This window comes from Ischnura elegans, chromosome X (assembly GCF_921293095.1).
Source record: "Ischnura elegans chromosome X, ioIscEleg1.1, whole genome shotgun sequence".
Lineage (NCBI taxonomy): Eukaryota > Metazoa > Arthropoda > Insecta > Odonata > Coenagrionidae > Ischnura > Ischnura elegans.
Genome location: NC_060259.1, coordinates 77,911,453 through 77,935,373, shown reverse-complemented (window position 1 = coordinate 77,935,373; position 23,921 = coordinate 77,911,453). Strand labels below are relative to the sequence as shown.

At 40.6% G+C, this 23,921-nt stretch overlaps 2 protein-coding genes across 3 annotated transcripts in view; one reads left to right on the top strand and one right to left on the bottom strand.

Annotated features, from left to right (window-relative positions):
- The window catches only part of LOC124170921 (beta-1,3-galactosyltransferase 5-like), a 460,441-nt gene that overhangs the window by 4,897 nt on the left and 431,623 nt on the right, over positions 1-23,921 (top strand). The window contains exon 1 of one of the 2 annotated variants that reach the window (XM_046549978.1): positions 3,136-3,607. The exons of the other annotated variant lie outside the window; for it this stretch is intronic. The gene's annotated coding sequence lies outside the window, so the exon portion shown is untranslated. Of the gene's footprint in view, positions 1-3,135; positions 3,608-23,921 lie in introns of those variants that run through there. 2 annotated transcript variants of the gene reach the window in all.
- Positions 1-23,921, bottom strand: part of LOC124170923 (probable imidazolonepropionase) — a 52,874-nt gene that overhangs the window by 16,690 nt on the left and 12,263 nt on the right. Inside the window, exons 2-3 of the mRNA XM_046549982.1 lie at positions 6,795-6,966; positions 6,558-6,693 (exon numbers count right to left, since the gene is read on the bottom strand). Of these exons, the coding sequence (XP_046405938.1) occupies positions 6,558-6,693; positions 6,795-6,966 (308 nt within the window). The remainder of the gene's footprint in view (positions 1-6,557; positions 6,694-6,794; positions 6,967-23,921) is intronic.

The following is a 23,921-nucleotide window of genomic DNA, read 5'->3' as shown; positions in this document are numbered from 1 at the left end:
GAGTTAATCATGTCGATTTTGTATGGAAGTTCTTCTTCGCTAGAATGAACATATATTTGTAAGTCGTCTGCGTACAGCATATATTTACAGTGAGTGATGCTCTTAGTCAAATGGAGAGTATACAGAGTGAACAAGAGAGGTCCGAGGACGGAGCCTTGAGGGACACCACATGAGACCGGGAGCCAAGAAGATATACCACTAACCTGGCCCTTGACTGCTTGAGTTCTGCCCGCCAAGTAGGAATGGAACCAGTTCAGGGCGGAACTAGAGAAACTGAGGGATTTCAGTTTACGTAAGAGCAGAGAATGGTTCACTCGATCGAAAGCCTTGCTGTAATCAAATGATACCATAAGTGTGATCAGTTTGTTGTCGGTGGCGAGACGAATGTCGTGTGTGACTTTGAGCAAGGCAGTCTGGGTACTAAAGCCTTTACGGAAGCCCGACTGATAAGGATAAAGTTTATCGTGCAGTTTGACATATTCGAAAACTTGAGTATGAACAATGCTCTCCAGTGTTTTTGATAAGCCGCAGAGAATTGAGATAGGTCGAAAATCTGAGGGATTTTCCTTGGGTATAGGTGTAATTAGGCCCTCTTTCCACACAGTTGGACACTGAGAATAAGATAAAGTAAGGTTGAAAATTTCGAGTATATATGGCAGTAGAACATCTGTGGCCCTGTGAACGAACATCATTGAAATTTTGTCGTACCTTAGGGAGTTCGATTTGGTTAGCTTCAGGTGCTTCAAAGCACATTCATGTATTGGAAGAAGAAATTTTTAGCATCGAATGGAACAGAAAAATCGACAGAATTTAAGGCAGATATTGGCTTGGTGCTTCCACTGGTGGGCAAGGAATTGAAATATTGGTTTATTTGATTTGTAGAAATGTGGTTAGGCAGTACATTTGAACGCTTTCGTACCAGCCCCAGATTCCTTAGTTCACGCCATGCTGTCTGTTGATTTCTAACTTGCGAAAATTTTGAGCTACAATACTGGCGTTTAGCTTCCGAAATGCGAGCTTTAAGCAAGTTCCGTGAAACCTTGTATAATTGAAAATCTGTAAGCGTTCTTGAGCGAATGTATGTAAGGCGGAGGCGATTGCGTTCTTGAATTTGTTGACGAATTTCTTCATTGCACCAAGGGCCATGAGTACGTTTGGGATAGCACGATACCAAAGGAGCAGTGAGATTGATACACTTTAACATATGAGAGTTTAAATAATATACTTTAAGATCAATACACTTTGAATCCAAAACAACACTCCAGTCCAAGGTCGCCAATTTATTCTGAAAGTTAAGTACATCAAAGTTTTTAAGCCTACGAAATTTGAAAGACTCAGGTGGAGTAGAGTGATATTTGAAGCGATAGATGATTCGTATGAGATCATGGGCTGACAAGAAAGGAACGGGCATTTGGGAATAGGCTACTACCTTTTCAGGGTCATCGACAATGCATAAATCAAGTAAAGTGTGGCTGGACAAAGTGTGATGTGTTGCAGTGAAAGGGATAAAGTGCAGATTATTAATAAAGTTAAATTTGTGAATATATTGGCTATCATGATTATATTTAAGTAAATCAGAATTGAAGTCAACTACTATGACTACATTTTTAAAAGTGGGGAAGAAGCGGAGAAATTCGTTCTCAAACACAGACATAAATCCAACTTTTGGGGGCGATAGATTACACTAAGCATTAGTTTTTGTGAACCTAGTCCAGTGATTTCGACAATCAAGTATTCAGGCTGACAACAATACACTTCAGTAGAGGAGGCTAAAACTGAAACATGAAAATCTTGAGGAATAAATATACCAACGCCTCCTCCTATTTTACCAAGGCGATCGTGCCTCAACAGATGGTAATTTGGGAGAGACACAAATTCCTCAGGGATTTTCGGATTGAGCCATGTTTCGGTGAGACATAATATCGTAAGAAGCATTGGAAAAAAGGAATACGAAATTCATCAACATGACCAAATAAAGATTGGCAGATAACACAGTTAGAAATATTTACATCGCACCCACGGTGGTTACCACTGGGACGGCGAATTAATAGGGTGGTTTCCTATTATTTTTTATTGCCTAAATAGAAAGATTATTACTCCTGGAGTACGTATTTCACGCATTTAGATTTTTAAATGACGATATCTATTTTTCGCGATTAAATGAAAAGTGAAAAATTTCGAGCGCGCGAAAACGCGATGGGTAAGTATGAATGCCAGGAAAAACTCCGTCTGACGTCGTTCTGGTTCCCGCTGCCGCAACTGAGATGACCTTGGGGCGAGGCTCTGAGTGCTGATGCGACGCAAGATGCTAGCAGGTAGCAGAGTACCATGGTAGCTGGTAGCGCTTGGCTTAAATAAGGATTATTATTACCCTATCAAACTAAGGAAACTTTCCGAACTTAGGTAATTGTAATGGGTGATTATTAAGACATGTTTCCCAGAGCTCTGTGCCTCATGCATGCATTGGTAACCTCAGACGATGTAAAACTCCTATTTACTCGTATAGGAACTAGGTCCCTGTGACGTCACGTGGAGTGGCATCGCGTGGGCGCCAATCTGGCCTTTTTCAAATGAGGATAAAATTGACCCTTGCCATTCGTCTAAACCGGTATTTCTAAAACCAAATGATTTTTATATTATGAATACACAAATGGTGGGAAAGGAATCGTAATCAATGCCTTTCGTTTTCTTTGATGAAGGAAACTGCCCTATTCTCATTTCAGCTGTTCGATATCGTTCTCGCACAAAAAAAGCTTGAGGCGCTCAGAACCATCTTCTCCCCGAACATGAATTCTTCCATTTCGCACCCACAAGTACTTGAGTTTACTACATTTTTTGAGATCACGTGCCAATGAGTACAACTTACGGTTAAGAGATGAGAGGGATTCATTGAAATATATAGGAGACGCTGTAGAATGATTGAAGCCTAAGTCGTGGGAGTTTAAGTTTCTTTTTACTTTACGGGCGGCCACCACACTTGAATCAAGTGACTGCCGAAGAAAGCGCACTATCAGTAGAGAAGATTAAGTTGACGGACTGCCACGACGTGATTTTAGGCGGTAAGAGTAATCGATATCCGATGCACTGATTTCCACTCTAATCGCCCTGCAAACATTGCACACCACTGAATCAACAACTTCACCTTCGATGTGGGGAACACCGCGAATTCCGATGAAATTGCGGAGACCCTCCTGTTCAGCTATATAGAGCTGAGATTCAAGAGTCGAAACACATTTTGCAATCTCCACATTCTCCTCGTGGAGGCTGTCAAGGCCCTGGGTGACACTGGCGAGGGAAGTGGTGATACCTCAGGTGGGCGTCAGCGTGGTCAGTGATGGACGTCCGGATATCCGTCAGAGTGATTTTCACGTCCTCTTGGTGCTCTTGAACCCTGTTTAGCCGCTAAGTGACCATGGCAGCCAATGATTCGCCGCCAGAGGCGATGTCCAGTCGAGGTCTCAGGGGTGTGGTGTCACTCCGAGAAGCACGCAGCTGGGATGTGCAAGAGACGAACACCCACGTCTTTCGAAGACCCTCGAGAGCTTCAACGTCCACATCGGACACAGAGACGCAGGCCTCATGAATTATGGTCTTGCATTCGCCACAGGTGAGCTTTTGACCGCGACGCGCGGCTGAATAGGGTGGTTTCCTATTATTTTTTATTACCTAATTCGAAAGATTATTACTCGTGGAGTACGTATTTCACGCTTTTAGATTTTTAAATGGCGATATCTATTTTCCGCGATTGAATGAAAAGTGAAAAATTTCAAGCGCGCGAAAACGCGACGGCTAAGTATGAATGCTGGGAAAACTCTGTGTGACGTCGTTCTGGTTCCCGCTGCCGCAAGTGAGGTGACCTTGGGGCGAGGCTTTGAGCGCTGATACGACGCAGGATGCTATCAGGTAGCAGAGTACCCTGCTAGCAGGTAGCGCTTGGCTTAAATTAGGATTATTAAGAGATGTTTCCCTGAGCTCTGTGCCTCAGGCATGCATTGATAATCTCAGACGATGTAAAACTCCTAACTTCTCTTATAGAAACTTGGTCCCTGTGACGTCACGTGGAGTGGAATCGCATGGGCGCCAATCTGGTCTTTTGCAAATGAGGTTAAAATTGACCATTAACAGTCGTCTAAAATGGGATTTCTAAAACCAAATAATTTGTATATTATGAATACACTAATGGTGGGTAACGACACGCAATCAATGCCTTTCGTTTTCTTTGATGAAGGAAACTACTGTATTGCTAATACCGCAGGTAGGCATTGCGAAAAAGGAGCGCGCTGACAAGACTCGGTTAGAACAACCTTCCACCTCGAGAGCAGAACACGGACTCTTTTTGAGATTTATGAGAATGAGTGAAATATAATTAAGTTCTTTCCCGGTGCATGATACTGGTGAATTTATCTCGGTTTTTCCACCGGGTGAGTTGATTATAGGCCGACGACGAGAGCATGCCCTGAGGACGATGTTAAAAGAAGCCATCGAAACGTCGACCTACCAGTTACTCATCCGGTGGAAATCCCGAAAAGATTTCACGAGAATACGTGAGTTTAAGATACAAATGGCGCAATGAGTTAATTCACAAGACCCGTAATCGCAATTGATTGAAAAAATTCGGTAGATAGAAGAAAAAGATAATTTGCGACGAAAAGTCTTCCTCCACCGGCCATTTTTTCATTAGTGCCAAGTATAAAAATAATAAGAAGGCTGCAGCCCTCTTTTGTGAGTTGGTGACGTCATCAGAGCTCAGGTTCTGGAACTATTTCCAAAGGAACCGATCATTGAGGGAAGTAATCGTACACAAGATTTTAAGCTACAGTGAACTACGTGAGATCGATGTGCGAGGTCGGGAAGCGGGGAGTACGCGGTGAAACGTTAAGCAGGAGTTCGTGACGGCATCAACTTATCTGCTAAAGGGTCAAGACTGCTAAGTTTCTGCCGCGCATTGGTCGAAAAGCAGTGGCGGCTGGTGATAATTTATCCAGGGTGTGCATTAGCACAGATACGGGATGATTAATTTATATTATGTAAATTATATTACGTGAGCATCATATTTCATCGTAATAGAATACATAGCATGCAAGACATACCACTGGTATATTCTACCCTTAAAACTGCATGAACAGAAATAATATAAACATACTAATGAAAACAATTATTCTAACCACACCTTTAACCACCACACAAGTAACGGTAGGAGAAATTCGTTCTCCTTTCCTTATTCCGAGCGAACATCTCTATCATCTTGTCATTGAAACCCTCGATACCATCCTGGAACTTTTTTCCAATTGAAAACATTGCCAAAGCAGTGACCCTGTCCTCGTCCATCTGGCTTCGTAAGAATGTTTGATGAAAAAATCATCTCTGCTTCACAAGTTGTCATCGCAATTGTCGTAAGAATTTTAATAGTATAGTTGTTTCATGAATGTGTTTTGAATTTTACTGTCAACGATGAATCCTAGTGTGGCAACGACACTGGAGACTTTCCGGAAGTCCTCGTACATGTAAACCATTTTAAGCTCAATGTTCAAGCTCAATTTTCAATTGACCCATTGGTTTTAAAGTAAGCAGAGATTTGCGTTGCTTAAAACAAATCCGCCAATTTTTTTGGAATAATCAATTTGCATTCTTTAAACTGTTAATAATACATCTGGCTTTCATGCATCAAAATTTCAAGTTATTGGAACGAAAACTGCGAGAATAGCAAGCGCTCAAAGCTGGGCAACTTGATTTTACGCGCAAAAAACGGGTACTTTTTTTTGGAAAAAATTAAGTGCAGGAAATACTTTGGCACGAAAAATTTGTTTAAGTATATGATCCAAGGTAAAAATAAATTCTCTATCATATGCTTTTTGTTGCATTGAAATTGATTGCATGCACGCGCCGCCACTGTCGAAAAGTGATCGAGAAATTCAATAGTATCATAATTTTTCATACTCTTTCATAGTCGACAAAAATAAAAGTTTTGTGAACGAAATTCATGGGATTATTACATGGTTTACACTAATATATAGAAGAACTGGAAGCAGATAAAACAGGAGTGTGAATGGTGTTATGATTGAAATTAGTTTCGTGTAAACGTGACACTAATGGGAAGGATACCGCTTCAATTGCTTCATCTCATGATATATTGGCTTCGAGAATGTAAATTTATATGAAATATTTTCTGCTCTTTTTATGGAGTTGAGACGATTTTATTATTTGTAGTGAATCATCTAAATTTAAATTTAGCGGGTTTATTTGATTCGAATAAATAAATTTCCCATGTAAAAGCCACAGATTCCGCTATTAATGAATCTGCGTACTCTCCACTTCATTAATTTACATACATTTTGAATTGAGTAGCACTAGCAAAGACATTTGCGGCGGTATATAAAATTTTAAAAGCTCTTCTGGTCAATGAAATTATATCTTCATTGATGGAGTTGGTAAGGGAAATGTTTTGAATTTCTTATAGGTGGATAAATGTGGAAATTAATAATTAAGTAACGATTCCTATGGTTGCATACCGTAAATATGAACAATGCATATGAATGAGAATAATTTTGTCTCTTTACCTGACTGTGCCATTAATTCCAGTCGTCTTTTCAGACTCTCGTAGAGTTCATCATCGGTTTTCTTTCTTGTTTCTTCCACCGTGAAAAATATTCCTCCCCCTTGCTCATGTATCTGCAAGTATGTAGCACCTGCCAGCTGGGTAATAAAATATCCAGAAATTAAACAATGTTTTCGACCATGAGAAGAAAGTGCAGACTTTTCTAGGACTCATAAATACTGTTCTATACACCACTAACCTTCATTTCAAATTCTCGCACCCGATCGCCACCCCAAATAGGATGGGTGTGAGCGTCAATCAATCCAGGCAGAATGCACATATTGGAGGCGTCAATGATTTCATCAAATTTTACGTGACTGTAAAGGTTTTGGATTTCAGGGTTGCTTCCAATTTTTTCTATCTTTCCATTCCTGTAAGTTGTAATCGAAGAAAACTTTATTTAGTAAAACAAGAAAATTGCATGTACTCAGTGGCGCAGCGAGGGGGTTTTTGGGGGATAAACCCCCCCCCCCCCCCAGAGCTCAGAGAAACTTTTAATTTTAATCCATTTTACTTATTTAGATTAATATTGCTTATAGAATAATGTAAGGATTATAAAAATATCCCTCAGAAGACCGTAAAATTCAACATTTATCTTAATTTTTTTTCTCGGGGAGGGCCCCCGCAACTCCCGCTTCCCCTGGCGGGTATGGCATACCGCCTAACTCCTCAGTATTAGTTGTGCCTAAAACCCCCCTAGCCTTAATTCCTAGCTGCGCCCCTGCATGTAATAATGTTTTCTCATTGGAGGATACCTTTCGGATCATTTGTCAAACATGACGTTGAAATTTTTGGAAAATATTGTTCTCGAATAGGTTTAATATAATAAAGTGAACTTAAAGATTTGAAATTTTGAAATAAAATAGGTAGGTATGTCATGTTTTGTTTTATATGCAAATTCCTTTGGAGAAATTCCCCACATTTCCCTGAAAGCATGGACATAGTTACACCTAAATTCTTCTCAATTAAATTAATAGAAGCGCTATACCTCATTTATTCATCCTTGAGACATCTTACAGATTAGTATTTCGATAAATTGAGTTCTCATAGAATTATAATGATGTTGAAAAAAAACCTTTTACGTAGATTTTTGTCGTAAAAAATCGTTTATGAAGATGGTTCTACGAATCATTTGCGTAATCAAATATTTCATCAGAATCAATCCAATGGTAAAGTGCTTCCAGCAAATTTCGCAATAACTCTTATCTTTTATTGATAAATTTAATCATGACTTTACTATATGCCGGAAGAGAGCCTCTAAGGATTCGATAGGAAACTCATTATGCCTTGTCTTATCAAGTTACTTAGATGATTGTTCGGACATGACTCATTATTTGGCTGCACATCTCTTGAACTTACAGAAAGGACTACATGGCACAATGTGCCACTGGCACATAAATGATGATGATTTATTTTGTCAATTTTACCACAAGAAGAGGATTTTTGGTGCGTAAATGGACAAGTGGGAGGAGAAAAATTAAAAATGGAAATGTGTTCATCGTCCAACACAGAGTGATGCATTTAATGGTGAAGGCCAACGAGCATGATGCCGCACTAACATGTGGCATTATGCAGCCACAAAAATAAGCGTGTGGATATTTATTGAAATTTATATCTTCACTTCCAGTAAATGCCGTTCGTGGAATTTTAAGCACTTAAAATGTCAGTAAAACCAATAAATAGGAAGAAGAATCATAAATGTAAATGTTAATGAGAATGCTGGTTAAGAAATACGCAGTGAATAAGGTACGTTCATGGGAAATTTTCAAAGGAAAATTACATTTTATGTAAAGGTGTGCGTTAATTTAACGATCTAATCGGCACACCTTCCTTTAATGGTGATCACTCTTTTGAGTAACTTTGTTAAAGTCATGTGATCATCACCCAATGAATCATATGTTAGTGCGAATATCATTTTTTAATTAACGACTTAGGTTTAAGTGCATGCTGTAGTCACAGGGCGATAACGCCTGCATTGAAACCTGAATCGTAAAGAGATGAGAGAGACACAAGTGACTTTGAGTCAAATGTTGGGATTGATATTTCAATTACCTAAGACAGTGCGTTTCAATTACAGTCGAGCGCAGAAGGGAGCAAAATGAGGCAACTGTTAGAATTGATAAATCTCACAGAAAGCCATGTTTTGTCCATGTTTATTTGTCTAAACCGACCTCGATCGCAATATCGATCCTAAATATAATGATTCATTAAGGCTGTTCTATACCCCCGTAAAAAGCTGTTTTTGCAGGCAGTGTTGACGCGGTCAATTTTGAATATCACAATTGCTATGCTTATTTTTCATTTATCGTTAAAAACAAATACATAACCGAGGCGAATGGGACAATTCCTTCGTTTAAATCTAGGTAATTTCGCAATATTATTATTAATTATCGCGGAGGCGTCGAATAATGGATCTGAATTTCTCCTCCTATTTCTGCGACATAGAAAGCAAAAACAAAAGAAATGTTTCAATCACCTAAAAAAAACGTCCTTCTTAAATGCAATAAAACAAATTTCGAAATCGTTCATTGTATAATAACCTCGCTAGGTCCTTCGTCCCGGAGATTTTCGTCAATTTCAAACGTAATAATAGGATGGTTTCTTATATTTTTATTGCCTAATTTGAAAGGTAATTACTCCTGGAGTACGTTTTTAGATGTTTAAATGACGATATCTATTTTTCGCGATTAAATTAAAAGTGAAAAATTTCAAGCGCGCAAAATGCGACGGCTAAGTATTACTGCTGGGAAAAGTCCGTGTGACGTCGTTCTGGTTCCGGCTGCCGCCTTGTGAGGCCACCTTGATACGAGGCTATGAGCGCCGCTACGGTGGAGGCTGTTAGCAGGTAGCAGATTACCCTGCTTACAGGTAGCGCTTGGCTTAAATAAGGATTATTATTACCTTATCAAATGAAGAAAACTTTCCGAACTTGGGCAATTTTAATAGGTGATCATCAAGACATGTTTTCCTGAGCTCTGTGCCTCATGCATGCTTTGGTAATCTCAGACGATGTAAAAATCCAGGCTACTCGTATAGAATCTAGGTCTCTGTGACGTCACGTGAAGCAGTGGCGCAGCGAGGGGGGTTGTGGGGGATAAAACCTCCCCCAGAGCTCAGAGAAATTTTTAAGTTTAATCCATTTCACTTAACTAGATTGATATCATTAATAGAATAGTGTGAGGATAAATGAAATATCCCTCAGAAAGCCGTAAAAACTCACCATTTTGAGCCATTTATCTTAAAATTCCGCAATTTATTGGTCTCGTACCTACCGCTTTACCTGGTGGGTATTCCATACCCCCACACACCCCAGCATTAGTTGCACCTAAACCCCCCCCCTGCCTTAGTTCCTAGCTGCGCCCCTGACGTGAAGTGGCATTGCATGGCCGCCAATCTGGTATTTTTCAAATGAGGTTAAAATTGACCGTTGTCATTCGTCTAACTTGGGTTTTCTAAAGCCAAATAAAAATACGTTACGAATACACTAATGTTGGATAGCGAATCGTAATCGAATTTTCGTTGATGAAGGAAACCACCCTATTCTTGTAGCTTCTTTATTTCTTGTCGCTGCCCTCGTATCCCTTCCTGACTCCCTTCCTCTCTCTTTCTCTCTCTCCCTCTCTCTCTTTCACGAGTGCTCAGGCGGCATGCCTTGCCCCTCATTCCAGAACTCCTTCTATGGGGCGCGAAGGTCGTTTTTTTCACCTTAATCTTTCATATCATGTTACGGCTTGAAAACGGTCAGGTCAAAATGCAAGCCTGGAAGAATCTTGAGGCGTTTGATATTCATCTTCATTGGATTTTTTGTTCAGGATGCGGAAATCGAATCTGAGGTGTTTTGAAGGAAGCGACCGACAGCTTAGGTCATTTGCGCCACTCTAGCCACCACACCAACCCGAACCCCCCTGTATCTGATATTCACTAACAATTTCTTGCCAAAATATGGCATAAATAGATTGGCATATTTATTTTCTGGTTGATTTGTTTCGTACTCAAAAGTTTTCACCAGTTCGCATGCAAATTTTCTGTTAAACTATATGAGCAAAATTTCCTGTTTCTTCCGGTAAGATAGCAAAAGTTCCGGCTCAGGCGTCATTAGCGAATTTTTGTTTCTTTTCCGTCTCAGCCACAAACCCACTGAGATAGAAATTCATTAAACAAGAATACGAAGGATTCGTTCTTTTTATTTTTAATAGTTATGTGATTTATTCCCAGGGGTGATTTCGAAAATAGATTTCATTTACTTCCATCACCTCAGACTTTTTGCTCATCGCATTTTCTAAAAATCTGAAGCATGACAACTAAAAAATCACTGCAAACATATTTACTCATAATAATCTCTTTAATTGCTGCAGCATAAAAATGGCGCATTATTCATAATCACCGCAGTGATTCGCATTATTAAGTAGAAATAGCAGTGATTATTGAGATATCTCCTCATAATCATATTTTCTTTAAGAAATTCCATAGTCATAAAATTTTCCCTCCTATCGATTTTGGTATATTATTATGAGGAATCATGTCGATAGTTACAAAAGTTGGATGTTAATTTTCAGCTTGAACCATGTTATTCTCATTAGTATTATATTAGTCTCATAAATACATTTGAAATAGTAGGTACCCATTCATAGACCTAACCCGATATTTTACATTATAATGGCGGAAGTTTATTACTTTGTCTACAAGTTTTAATTTCAGTGCTAGGTTGGGAAGGAATTGTACTAAAAAAACGACAGAAGAAACTAATTTACATTCCTAATTAACTCGAAATGAACCTTTAACGAAAATTACCTCGTTTGCAACTCGAAATTCGGTTCCCACACAGAATGAGACGAACAAGATTACCTATGCTTCGATGTACGTGATTGCCATAGGAATTTTGCCGGAGTCCAAATATATATGGCATTTAGGCTCTTGGCTTGTTTATTTGAAATATTGAATATTTGTGGCAACTTGCAGCAATGCACTCAATGTACTGTGCACGCCTCGTCTCATTGTCAGTATATTATTTCTATTTAGTGGCATGTATGTCGATCGACTGTAGATGATTCTCTACTTTGAGAAGAGACGAACGATAGAGATGAACGAACTAAGAGCAATTAATTTGCGCTTTTTATGCTTGAGCCAGTACTTCGACTAATAATCGTGAGCTCTAACAATCTAAAGACAGAAAATAATTGCTGCTCTAATTGAAAATAATGCGTAACCTTATGAGAGATTTGCAGCTTCGTTCATGGTGTACACATCGCTATACATTTTGAGGAGCATCGCCGGATGGGTCAGGAAATACCCTAGGAGAGTCAGCCTGAGGAAAAAAATCTGTCCACAGCACAGACCTTTTCTCTTTCCCCTGAAATATGACACCACTACTTATCGACTGACTCGCTTTCCCCTCGGACGTTCACCTCTGAGCCCCTCCGCCGATTTAGGCTTCCGACTAGCTGCAGTGGCCACCTTCGAAACTAAATCTTGATGACGGTTGCGTCGACAAATTTGAACGTGTATAGAGGCCTCTTAAATTACGAGGTTAATATTTGAAGTTAAATTGTGCTCAGAAGAAATATTTATTTAGAAATCCTAGAAATTTGGAATCGCAAATTTTAAGCACGGGCGCATTAATGTATGCATCGAACATTACACGAATGATTGTGTTTTGATAAATTATGCATCATGGGCGTACTCAGCGAGGGACAGGGGGGGCAAGTGCCCCCCTCTAGAAGCATAAATCGGAAAAGTATTTAAGCAAAATCAGTACTGAATTAAAACGAAACTAGTCAACAAATTTTCTTTAAACCCACAAAAAATGATATGCATTGGTATTTAATTAAAATAGAACTATTATTTAAAAGTAATAATCTCATAAACTAATAAAGCCTTGTTATAATTTTCTTAAAATGTTGGTTTCGTTCACCTTTTGCGTGCTAAAATGTCACAATTTGGCTTGCCCCCCCCACCTAGACCATGGCTTGCCCTCCCCTAGTAATGATCCTGGGTACGCCCTTGTAATGCATTACGAATTTTCATTAATGTTTGATCTTAAATGATCAATCTAAAGATCATGTGATGAGAGAGAATACAGGGTGGTATCCAAAAGTAGTAGGACTGATTTTTTTTAAAATTTATTTATTGAACATTTTCATACATCGACTCAATACTCTTCAAAATAGGCCCCTTGGGCATCCACACACTTCTTGTAGCGAGTCTTCCAGGTCGTGAAGGCCTTCCGGAAGTCGTCCTCCGGGATGCTGTTCAGCGCCCTCGTCGTCGCCGCTTGGACCGCTTCCACCTCATCAAAACGATGCCTCTTGAGGTGCCTCTTGATCCTGGGGAACAGGAAGAAGTCCTGTGGTGCCCCAACAGGGATGCAGGGGAGTTGAGGCAACGTGGAAACGCCGAATTTGGCCAGGAGATCCCTCACGATCCACGCGACGTGGCACGGTGCATTGTCGTGGTGGAGCATCCAATTCTCCACCAGATCTGGTCGCACGCGTGTGATCCGATTTCGCAGCCATGTAAGCACTTCCACGTAAAATCTTGCATTTACAGTATGTCTATGAGGTAAAAACTCCTTATGGACGATTCCACGACGGTCAAAATAAGCAATCAACATCGATTTCACTTTCGATTTCGAGAGTGACGGATGCCCAGCGCGTTGGTCGTCTTCGACGACCTCCCTGCCCTCCCGAAACAGCTTGTGCCACTCAAATGTGGAGAAACGGCTCATGGTATCCTCCGTGTAGGCCTGCATAAGCATTTTCTTGGTTTCAGTTGCCGAGTTTGTAGCAAAACTTGATGACGTACCGCTGCTCTAAATTTTGTTCCATCGCAACCAACGACGAGGCATCAAAACAGGAGGTCACGAAAACAGTAGTCCACACTCAACTAATGCACACAGGTGAATGCCTCACATCAAAATCTGTTCCCAAGGCTCCCCCCCACAACATCCGGACTTGCAGACCCCCTCAATCTTTCTGCGCGTGCGGAAAAAAAACAGTCCTACTACTTCTGGATACCACCCTATATCTTATCAGATTCTAAGCCTCGTATCTCCAGGCTTATGTATAATTAGGTTTTCCTCGCCTAGCTCATCTCTTACACCGCTAATAGTTCTAGGAATAAAATTTTTTGGTAAATACTTCGTATTTTTAAATAATTAAAAGATCGTAGCACTTTTCCACAAGAATTTTTAATGCGTACAACGCGTTTCGGCTCACTGAGCCATCATGTGGTACAAGACCCAAGCCATCGTCTGGTCTTGTACCAGATGATGGCTTAGTGAGCCGTAACGCGTTGTACGCATTAAAAATGTTTGTGGAAAAGTGCTACGATATTTTATTTATTTAAATATGTTTAACTTCCAGCAATTGAAGCCTGAATCTGTTGAATTTACTTCGTATTTTGCTTAACCTGTATAAAACCCATCCACCTGTCATCACAGCTGGGAGCTTGCGGGGTCGAGCTGTGTTTACGATTGTGCGGGGCCGCGCCGCGAGTATGCCCTGGCCATCCCCGCTCCGTCTCGACACGATGAGGCCTAATCGGATTACCATCTATAAGTGAGTGAGGTCTGGTGAGTGACAGATGGACCAAAGATAGCCATCCCCGTGACGTAAGACCCTATTCAATTGGAAGTAAGGTAGAGGTCGGTTCGGAGCTCGTGGACCAATGGCGTAACTATGGGGGGATTAGGTCAGGGGCGCGGCTAGGAATTAAGGATGGGAGGGTTTAGGTGCAACTAAAAAATATAATACCAGGGTTTGTGAAGGTATGGCATACCCTCCAGGATAACCGAAAACGAGATTAATAAATTGCGGAATTTTAAGATACACGGTTCAAAATGGTGACTTTTACGGCTTTCTGAGGGATATTTTATTAATCCTTACACTATTCTATTAGTAATATCAATCCAATTAAGTACAATGAATTAAACTTTAAAATTTCTCTCAGCTCTGGGGGAGTTTTAACCCCCAAAACCCCCCCTCGCTGCGCCACTGGATTAGGTGGATATTTCTCCCTCAAAGACTCAGAGATACATAAAAATATTTGAAAATATTGTCTAGTTTTGACATGTGATAACTGCATCTGCTTCAAGTTAGATTTTAAGTGACAAAATGATTTATAATGTATTTCCAGGTATGCCATTTTTTAAAAAAATTCCGGATACCATGTTGCCAGAGGGGGGGGTTTCCCTCCCAGGCTCCCCCAACCCGCCAAAGCTTATGTCTAGTCACGCCACTGTCATGGCGAATCTAATGACCGATGTTTGCAGCACCGTCATCGGTGGAGAGGTGATGGGGTGCCAAGGGCCATATTTATTAGTTATTTAAGTATGGCATACAGTATTCAAGTATACGGGGACTAGCCACGGTGATAATTTTACGGGGTCACCCGCAATGCACAAATAGGGTGGTTTCCTATTATTTTTTATTGCCTAAATCGACAGATTATTACTCCTCGAGTACGCATTTCACGCTTTTAGATTTTTTAATGACGATATCTACTTTTCGTGACTAAATGAAAAGTGAAAATTTTCAAGCGCGCGAAAACGCGACGGCTAAGCATGAATGCTGAGTGAACCCCGTGTGACGTCATTCTGGTTCCCGCTGTCGCCGTGTGAGGTGCCCTTGGGGCGAGGCTTTGAGCGCTGATACGACGTAGGATGCTAGCAGGTAGCTCTTGGCTTAACAAAATAAAAAATCTGTGAAAATTTTCAAAGGTTGTATGACTTCATTCAGCACGAATTTTCATCAAGTGAAAGCAGAATTCATCGATTTTCAGGTGAACAATGTTAAGCTTCACGAGGTTAATTTTTATCTTGCCAGCGAAGGAAGTCAGCTTATATTTTATGAAACATGTCGTGCAAGTCTAGATCGGATGTAAACATGTTGTTTCAGTTAAAAATTAATTTAAGAGAGCATTTTGTTTTGAAAACCTTCTCATACAGTATTGATGGCATTCACATTGACAATCGCAATCTCCCTGGACTTCGTGAAATCTGCGAGTAAAAGAAATTGCGAGAAACAGCTTTGATCACGCCATGAATTTTCCAAATCTTAGACTTTTGGCCGCCAGGTGTCACACCCTACGATTTGATTCGCGGAAAGCCTGGATCGCATTATCGTTGTCCAACCGCAAATTCTAGGATTCTAGCCAGCTTAACAGCAAGAACAGTATTCGTCCGCTTTACAATAAATTTGGTTTCATTGTAAGATATGAGCTGTTTTATTTATTTGGCAATTGCACGATGTGTCTTCAATAAGGTCATTTTCCGCCTAATTATTCATTAAAGCACAGTAATTAACGCGCGCCGTTGCTCTTTTAAGCGATCAATCACACGGAAATTATAACGGTTCAAAATAGTAAAAGGGGCACCCTCCCCCGAAATAAGAAAAAATTATCAGCGTTAAAGCCGTCTTCGGCTCGCTGCCCAATTTTAACCTCATTTGAAAAAGGCCATATTGGCGGCCAGGCGATGCCACTGCGCGTGAAGTTACAGGACCAATGCATGCATGAGGCACAAGGCTCAGGGAAACATTTCTTAATAATGACCTATCAAAATTGCCTATGGTCGGAAAGTTTCCTTCGCTTGATAGGGTATTAATAATCCTTATTTAAGCCAAGCGCTACCTGCTAGCAGGGTACTCTACGCCACCGCCACGCTCGGCCTGCATCAAAGCGGCTTTCATAGCCTCGCACCCAGCTGGCCTCACACAGCAGCAGCCAGACGTCACCCGGGCTTTTCCCAGCATTAATACTTAGCCGTCGCGTTTTCGCGCGCTTGAAAATTTTCACTTTTCATTTAATCGCGAAAAATAGATATCGTCATTTAAAAATCTAAAAGCGTGAAATATGTGCCCCAGGAGTAATAATCTTTTGATATAGGCAATAAAAAAGTAATCGGAAACCACTCTATTGACAATGTTTTTGAAACATCGATTAGATAATCAATTGTCAGTTAGCATTCGTTTATCGATGGAAATCGACAATTATTTATTATTTGGCCCACTAATACCGACGCACAATCGTCGCGATGTTACACACCCGCACGGTGTCGAAAGTCATTATCCCACAACGATGGTTTTGAAGAATGATAACGATTTAATTCTATCATCAGATTTAAACAAGGTTTATTTGTGGAGGCAAGAGTAGGGACTCGGAACTTAATCTGAACAAATGCATGTCGGTACATTTTTTGCAGTGTTCGTCCAACTATAACCATGTTTATGCTGTGGATGATATTAACATAAAGGCAACAGACGTTGTGAAGTACCTGGGAGTTACGATAACCTCGAACCTCTCGTGGGGAACACATTTAAGGTATATTTGCTGCATAGTCCTGAAGAAATTAGGATTCGTCAAGCGTATTGTGGGAAGATTTTCGGATGAGGTAGTGAAAGAAAGGTGGTATTTCGCACCCGTCCGACCACACCTTGAATATGCAGCGAGTATATGGGATCCGGTGCAGAAGGACTTAATCCGCGAACTGAATAAAATAAAAAAGAAGGTTGCGCGGTTCGGTTAAAAAACTTCTACGGGCGTTCACACAGCGTTACGAAAATATTAAAATTCGTTTTTCTCCCGAACAATGGAGGACTTTAATAAATGCTATTCGTAATTTCCTTAGAGCACTTCCTTTTTATTTGTACACGGCTGGTATTCTAACACACACTGCCAAACGCCATTTAGGCGGGTATTGGGGTAGTATGTGGATGTAGATGTAGAATGAAGCTAAATATCAACCCTTTCGTAGCTTTTGGAGCATAATGTTACACAAGTGTAATCAGAGCTACCTACTTCAAAAGCATTTTACTAATGTATTTTTATTATTTTAGAATGGGAAAATACCAAAACTCTGTATTTGGAATTAAGAATACGAGATACATTCAGGTCATGTAAATGAAATATCAAATAGAAATTACAAATACATTTCAAATGCGTATTTTAAAATATTATATTTTAAATACTGCAAAACCGTCCTTAATTGATATAGAGGACGGTTTAACGCACAATATAGCGAGTCAACATCGTGTAATAATTCAATAATCTTTTGGATGGACACCGCCGTAATCTTTTTACTTGCGCCTTTAGTCCCAAGGCTTGACGCCAGGTGGCTCCTCACTTCCTTCGAAGACGGCGTTCATGTGCAGGAAGAAAGCTCTTTCAAATGTTTGCTAACCTTAATCGTTCCAGACAGTGGCGTAATCAGGAATTCCATTCGGGGGGAGGGGGGGTCCAAGAAAAAGGGTGAACATTTTGAAAAACAGGGTACTAAGTAATGGGTTTTAAACTAATTTGAACACTTTTCATAATCGAAAAAACTTCATTTGTTAAAGAAATATTTTGTAAATTCATGATTTTTCAACATTTTGTTTTCTTTTATGAAGGAAATAATTGTGTTTTTACATTTCGGGGGGTGGAGGGGGTTCGGACCCCCCCCTGGACCTCCCCCCTGGCTACGCCGCTGCTTCCAGAGTTTCGTAAGGGAATCAAATAATGTCGTCAAGATTGGTCGAGAGGTTTCTTGTGAAGGCATCCGAGGTGATTACTTCATACGATCATGTTTTCCGGGCTTACACCGCGTTGTTCGATGTCCCACGACGACATTTCGTCTGCGTTCCCGCCAGCATGCTCAGATCAGAAGTGGAGTTTTATATAGAATAGACCTGTGTTTATGCCTCGATGAATTTTTCTACCCGTGTTTGATGCGAAGGTATAGAACTAGCCAAAACGCACAAAAACTTCAATAGATAGTACAGCTACTCGCTCTCGCTCGCTTGGAAGAGACCTTATTTACGGAACTCACGCGAAAAACCCAAATATGACTTTCAGCCAATCAGAGCACAGACTGATAAACTACTGCAACTACCATTACTTCGACGCATAAACAGAGGCCAATTCTGTATTAAACCCCACATCTTTAAAATACTTATAAAAGCTTGAAGGAAACGAGAATGAATAGGGTGGTTTCCTATTATTTTCTTATTGCCTAAATCGAAAGATTATTACTCCTGGAGTACGCATTTCACGCTCTTACTTTTTCGAATGACGATATCTATTTTTCGCGATTATACGAAAAGTGAAACTTTTCAATTTTATGAATGCTGGGAAAAGTCCGTGTGACGTCATTCTGGTTCCCGCTGCCGCCCTGTGAGGTGGCCTTGAGGCGAAGCTTGAGTGCTGATACGACGCAGGCTGCTAGCAGGTAGCAGAGTACCCTGCTAGCAGGTAGCGCTTGGCTTAAATATGGGTTATTACTACCTTATCAAACGAAGGAAACTTTCCGACCTTAGACAATTTTAATAAGTGGTTATTAAGAGATGTTTCCCTGAGCTCTGTGACTCATGCATGCATTAGTAATCCCAGACGATGTAAAACTCCTATCTACTCGTGTAGAAACTAGGTCCCTGTGACGTCACGTGGAGTGGCATCGCATGGGCGCCAATCTGGCCTTTTTCAAATGAGGTTAAAATTGACCACTGCCATTCGTTTGAACTGGGATTTCAAAAACCAAATAATTTGTATATTATCAATACACTAATGGTGGGTAACGAATAGCAATCAATGCATTTCGTTTTCTTTGATGAAGGAAACTACCCTATTCATAGAAGCTGGCGATACGTACCTACTTAAGAAAGATTTTGAATATAACAGATAACTTCAGGCTCTACTTTGTGAAACCTCTCCATATTGGAAATAAAGAAATAAAACTTTTTCAGGTTCACTATTATTTTAATATGGGCACGACCCGGGTTTCGTAACGTGGTTGTTTCGTAACGTGTGTAACCGGAAGATGTAACCACGTTACGAAACCCGGGTCGTGCCCATATTAAAATAATAATAATGAACCTCACAAAGTTTTATTTCTTTATTTCTAAAGATTTTGGAGCCTACATTTCATTTTTATTCTTAGCAAAGAATAAATTGAAGACTTTTAGACATTTAAAGGAACAAAAACTGTTAAACTTATCATAATGGAAGTTTTTTAAATAAAAAGTAATGACCCCTGTGACCCCCCCCTTATTCCGCCACTGAATGTACACCTAATCAAGCATTCGGATTGTTTATCAGGAGGTAATGGGCTGTAATACCCTCTTTAATTCCTTTATTATCTTCGCGATCTTGGCGATGAATCTCTCCCTGTGCGTCTTGGAGATTCGGCCGTTGTTCCCACGAATCTTTCTTCCGCGTATCTCAAGAACAAGCAGCCCTGATACCCCCAAATGTGCGGCCGATGTCTTTATCTCTTAAGCTAGCGCTAGTGAATGTCCTTAACATCTCTGCTCGGAGCATCTGGCGGACTCAAGTCACGTTTTATAAAAAAAGACAACAGTGGCATAACAAGGAATTTCGTTCGGGGGGTGGGGGGGGGTCCAAAACCAGGGTGGGAAATGTTTGAAAAACAGAGTACTAAGTAATGGGTTTTAAACTAATTTTAACACTGTTATTAATCAAAAAAACTTCATGTGTTAAAGAAATAATTTTTAAATTCATGATTTTTCAATATTTTGTTTTCTTTTATAAAGGAAAATGATTGTGTTTTTATATTTCGGGGGGGGGGGGGGGTTCCCCCTTGGCTACGCCACTGAGAGACAACGATGAAAGTAACCTCCTAGGTTTTCTTCCTTATGTGGTATTCTAGAAGTGCTTTGGTACCTGCGGCACTGATAATTATTTCTCGGAAATTAGTATTTTTAATATTTAATTTTAGTAACGCATGGCTAATAACTTCGGAGAGATAAATTAAGCTTCCTGAGAAGAATAATCTCAGGCTTTCCCGGCGTATCGAATCGTGGAAGGCTATTCGGGGATTCCACCGGATCAGGTTGCCCAACTCCATCTCTGCCCTGTCCTCATGCCCTAATGACGATTGACAACTCGTTCATCGAAACGTCGGCCGAGATGGAGTTGGAGAACCTGACCCGGTGGAAATCCCGAATAGCCTTCCACGAAGGTTCCTGAGAGATTAGAAAACTGAGAGTTAAGCTCATCAAATAGGGTAGTTTCCTTCATCAAAGAAAACGAAAGGCATTGATTGCGATTCGCCACCCACCACTATTGTATTCATAATATACAAATTATTTGGTTTTAGAAATCCCAGTTTAGACGAATGGCAATGGTCAATTTTAACCTCATTTGAAAAAGGCCAGATTGGCACTCAAGCGATGCCACTCCACGTGACGTCACAGGGACCCAGATACTATACGAGTAGTCAGGAGTTATACATTGTCTGAGATTACCAATGCATGCATGAGGCACAGACTTCAGGGAAATATGTCTTAATAATCACCTATTACAACTGCCTATGGTCGGAAAGTTTCCTTCGTTTGATAAGGTATTAATAATCCTTATTTAAGCCAAGCGCTACCTGCTAGCAGGGAACTCTGCTACCTGCTAGCAGCCAGCATCGCAGCGGCGCACACTATCCTTGCCCCAAGGTCACCTCACACGGCGACAGCGGGAACCAGAATGACGTCACACGGGCTTTTCCCATCATTCCTGCTTATCCGTCGCGTTTTTGCGCGCTTGAAATTTTTCACTTTTCAATTAATCGCGAAAAATAGATATCGTCATTTAAAAATCTAAAAGCGTGAAATGCGCACTCCAGGAGTAATAATCTTTCGATATAGGCAATAAAAAATAATAGAAAACCACCCTATTGTAAGATAGAGGCAGTGGATTAAAGCGGAGACATGGGGGAGGGGGGTCGTCCGTCCCCCAAAAATTTTGGAAAAATTGAGAAGGATGTAATATTAAAGGTGGCTTTGTAATTATATTTTATTATTTCACCAGATAAGCATTTAATTTTTAAAAATTATTTTTGAACATCTAAAGGCCACTTGTATATACATTCCAGACTTCAGATGCACTATCGCTGACAATGAGAGGTATTTCATACCACCGATGCGCGGAAAGTAAATATAAGCTCCCTCTGCCCCCCAAAAACAATGACCTTAATCCGCCGATCTACGCCTATCGCGACGACCCTGGATAGAGGTGGATGGAACGATTACTTTCTGGTTTCGAATATAAGTGATTCTGGTACATTTCAGGCTCTTCCACCGGCGATTGCTTGAACTCGCGAGTACTTTGGACTCGATACTTTGAAGTGTCTGGCTAGATCTAAAAAGGCGAGTAGCAATTACCTTGTAGCGAATACAGAGACTTGGAAGGGTGGGCGACTCCGGGATGGGAATTAAGTAAGGCTGCATTTGTTTTCTATAAGTTTTGCAACAATACTGACTATGAGTGTGGCATTTTTTAGTGTTCCCCCCCCCCCAAAAATTTCTGGTACCCCTCCCCCCCCCAGAAATTCCTCGAACTTCCTCCGAACTTCCTCCGAACTTATCCGCAGAACTTCTCCCGCCAAGAATCCTGTCTCTGGAAAATCCTGTCTCTGATAACCCTGCCTCTGGAAACTCAGCCTCTGGAATCAGCCTCTGAAACAGCCCCGAAACAACCCCGAACCAACCCCGAACCAACCTACCTGCAATGCAAGACTTATATAGGACTACTGCGGAGAAATACTTACTCCTTGGCAAGCAAGGGGAAATCGGTGCTAAGGCTTTAGTATTGCACTTGGAGTGAGAAGTTTTACCATTGTCCCATCACAACTCTCTCTCCCTCCAACACCTCACCCCAGTATCTCCTTCCCCTCCATGTGTCCCAATGAATATCCCTCTGATTCAACTGATGTCTCCAACCCAGAAGTTGAGGGGAAAATTCTGGCTGGTATGCTATTGTCTCAAAACCAGGGAATGGTGTTTTGCGGAGCGGCCGTTTCTGCAGGGGCAGTGACGCATCAGTGGGGCAGTAGTTGAATTCGCCTGGCTACCCCTCCACTCCCTGGAAGAATCCCTCCCCTCACATCCTGTCTTGTCCTGCATAGGCAAGCTCTCTTGTGCTCGTGGAGTCGTCGTTGACACATGTCTAGTGAGACATGGCAAATTTAGTTCAATTATTCTGCTGGTTTTTAGCTGGTAATGTTTCCTTTGGCATCATGAATTACTATCATTGTTTTCTGTAATACTTCTGATTTTTTTGAATACTCTACTTTGAATAGATATCGAACGGTAATTACTCGTAAATTATTTTTGGCTACCTTTTTCTTGTGAGCTGTTTTTCTTGTTTGTGGAGTCTTTCCCTGATCCAGCTTGAGACCGACGGTTGGAGTATTTCCCTTGTCTGGGCCTACGTGATAAATCAACCAGATTTTACGACGTAACGTCACAATGAGTAATCCTAAAATTCGGTGAACAACTTAAACTTAGATAATTTAAAAATATTTTCGAGGAATCAGGTGGAAATCTGCGCTCTAAAAATAATGCTCCAGTAATCCTGAGAAAAGTTATAAACCTGTAACGTAGACACTTACTTGATGGATTCATTGCTCTTCATTGGAAAGCACTATTTCGCTCTAATTAAATTCGATACCGCAGGAGGAAAATTAAATGAGGCGAGTGAAGACTGTTGATAAGGTATCGCTGATAATTAACTGATAAAAGAATTATCAGCATATAATTGTTACTATACAATTATTATTACGTACACCCAGAGGCGGTGTGCGGTGATTGGGGGCCCTCGGCTGGCGTTCATGACGGGGCCCTTCTTACTGTGTTATTCGGGGGTATTTTCCCGCAAAAATTTAGGAAATTCCATGCCTGGAAATGGACTTTTACGTTAATTTGGCTCATAAAAACTGCATACGAATTAATAAAAACAGCAGTTTCATAAGAAAAAATACTGTGAGGGGGTGAGAATTTCTTATAGAGCTTATAAAACTTAATAGTGCATTATGGTTCTATTATCTTTTTAGTGAATTCGTTCCTTGAAACTGCACTGAAATCTAAAAAAAACTCTGAAAGAACCTTTTCGAATAACCTTTTCAAAAAAGCATCAGGCTCTCTTCATTCTTCTGTCACCTTTATTTTATTTGTCTTGTTTGTACGGTATTTTTACGCTGATTATGTTGTAAACAGAGGAAGTAATGAAAACGAAGAATTTTAAAATAGTAAAAAAATAACTTTGGTTCAAGTAATTTGATATTTTTGACCGCACCTTTCTGATACACCTCAAATATAGGTAAATATATTTTTTAAGAAGCCGATGGGCTGGAATGCCATCTTTGATTCCTTTAGCTTTGTCAATGGCGATGGAATCCCTTCTTGAGCAACTTCGAAATGTGGCCCTTGTTCCCACGAATCTGTCTGCCTCTTATCTCAAACACAGGCAGCCCTGGTACCGCCAAATGTGTGCCGCGAAGTCTTTATCTCGAACTTTTGAGTCTGTGAATATCCCGAGAATCACATCTCGGAGAATCTAGCGGACT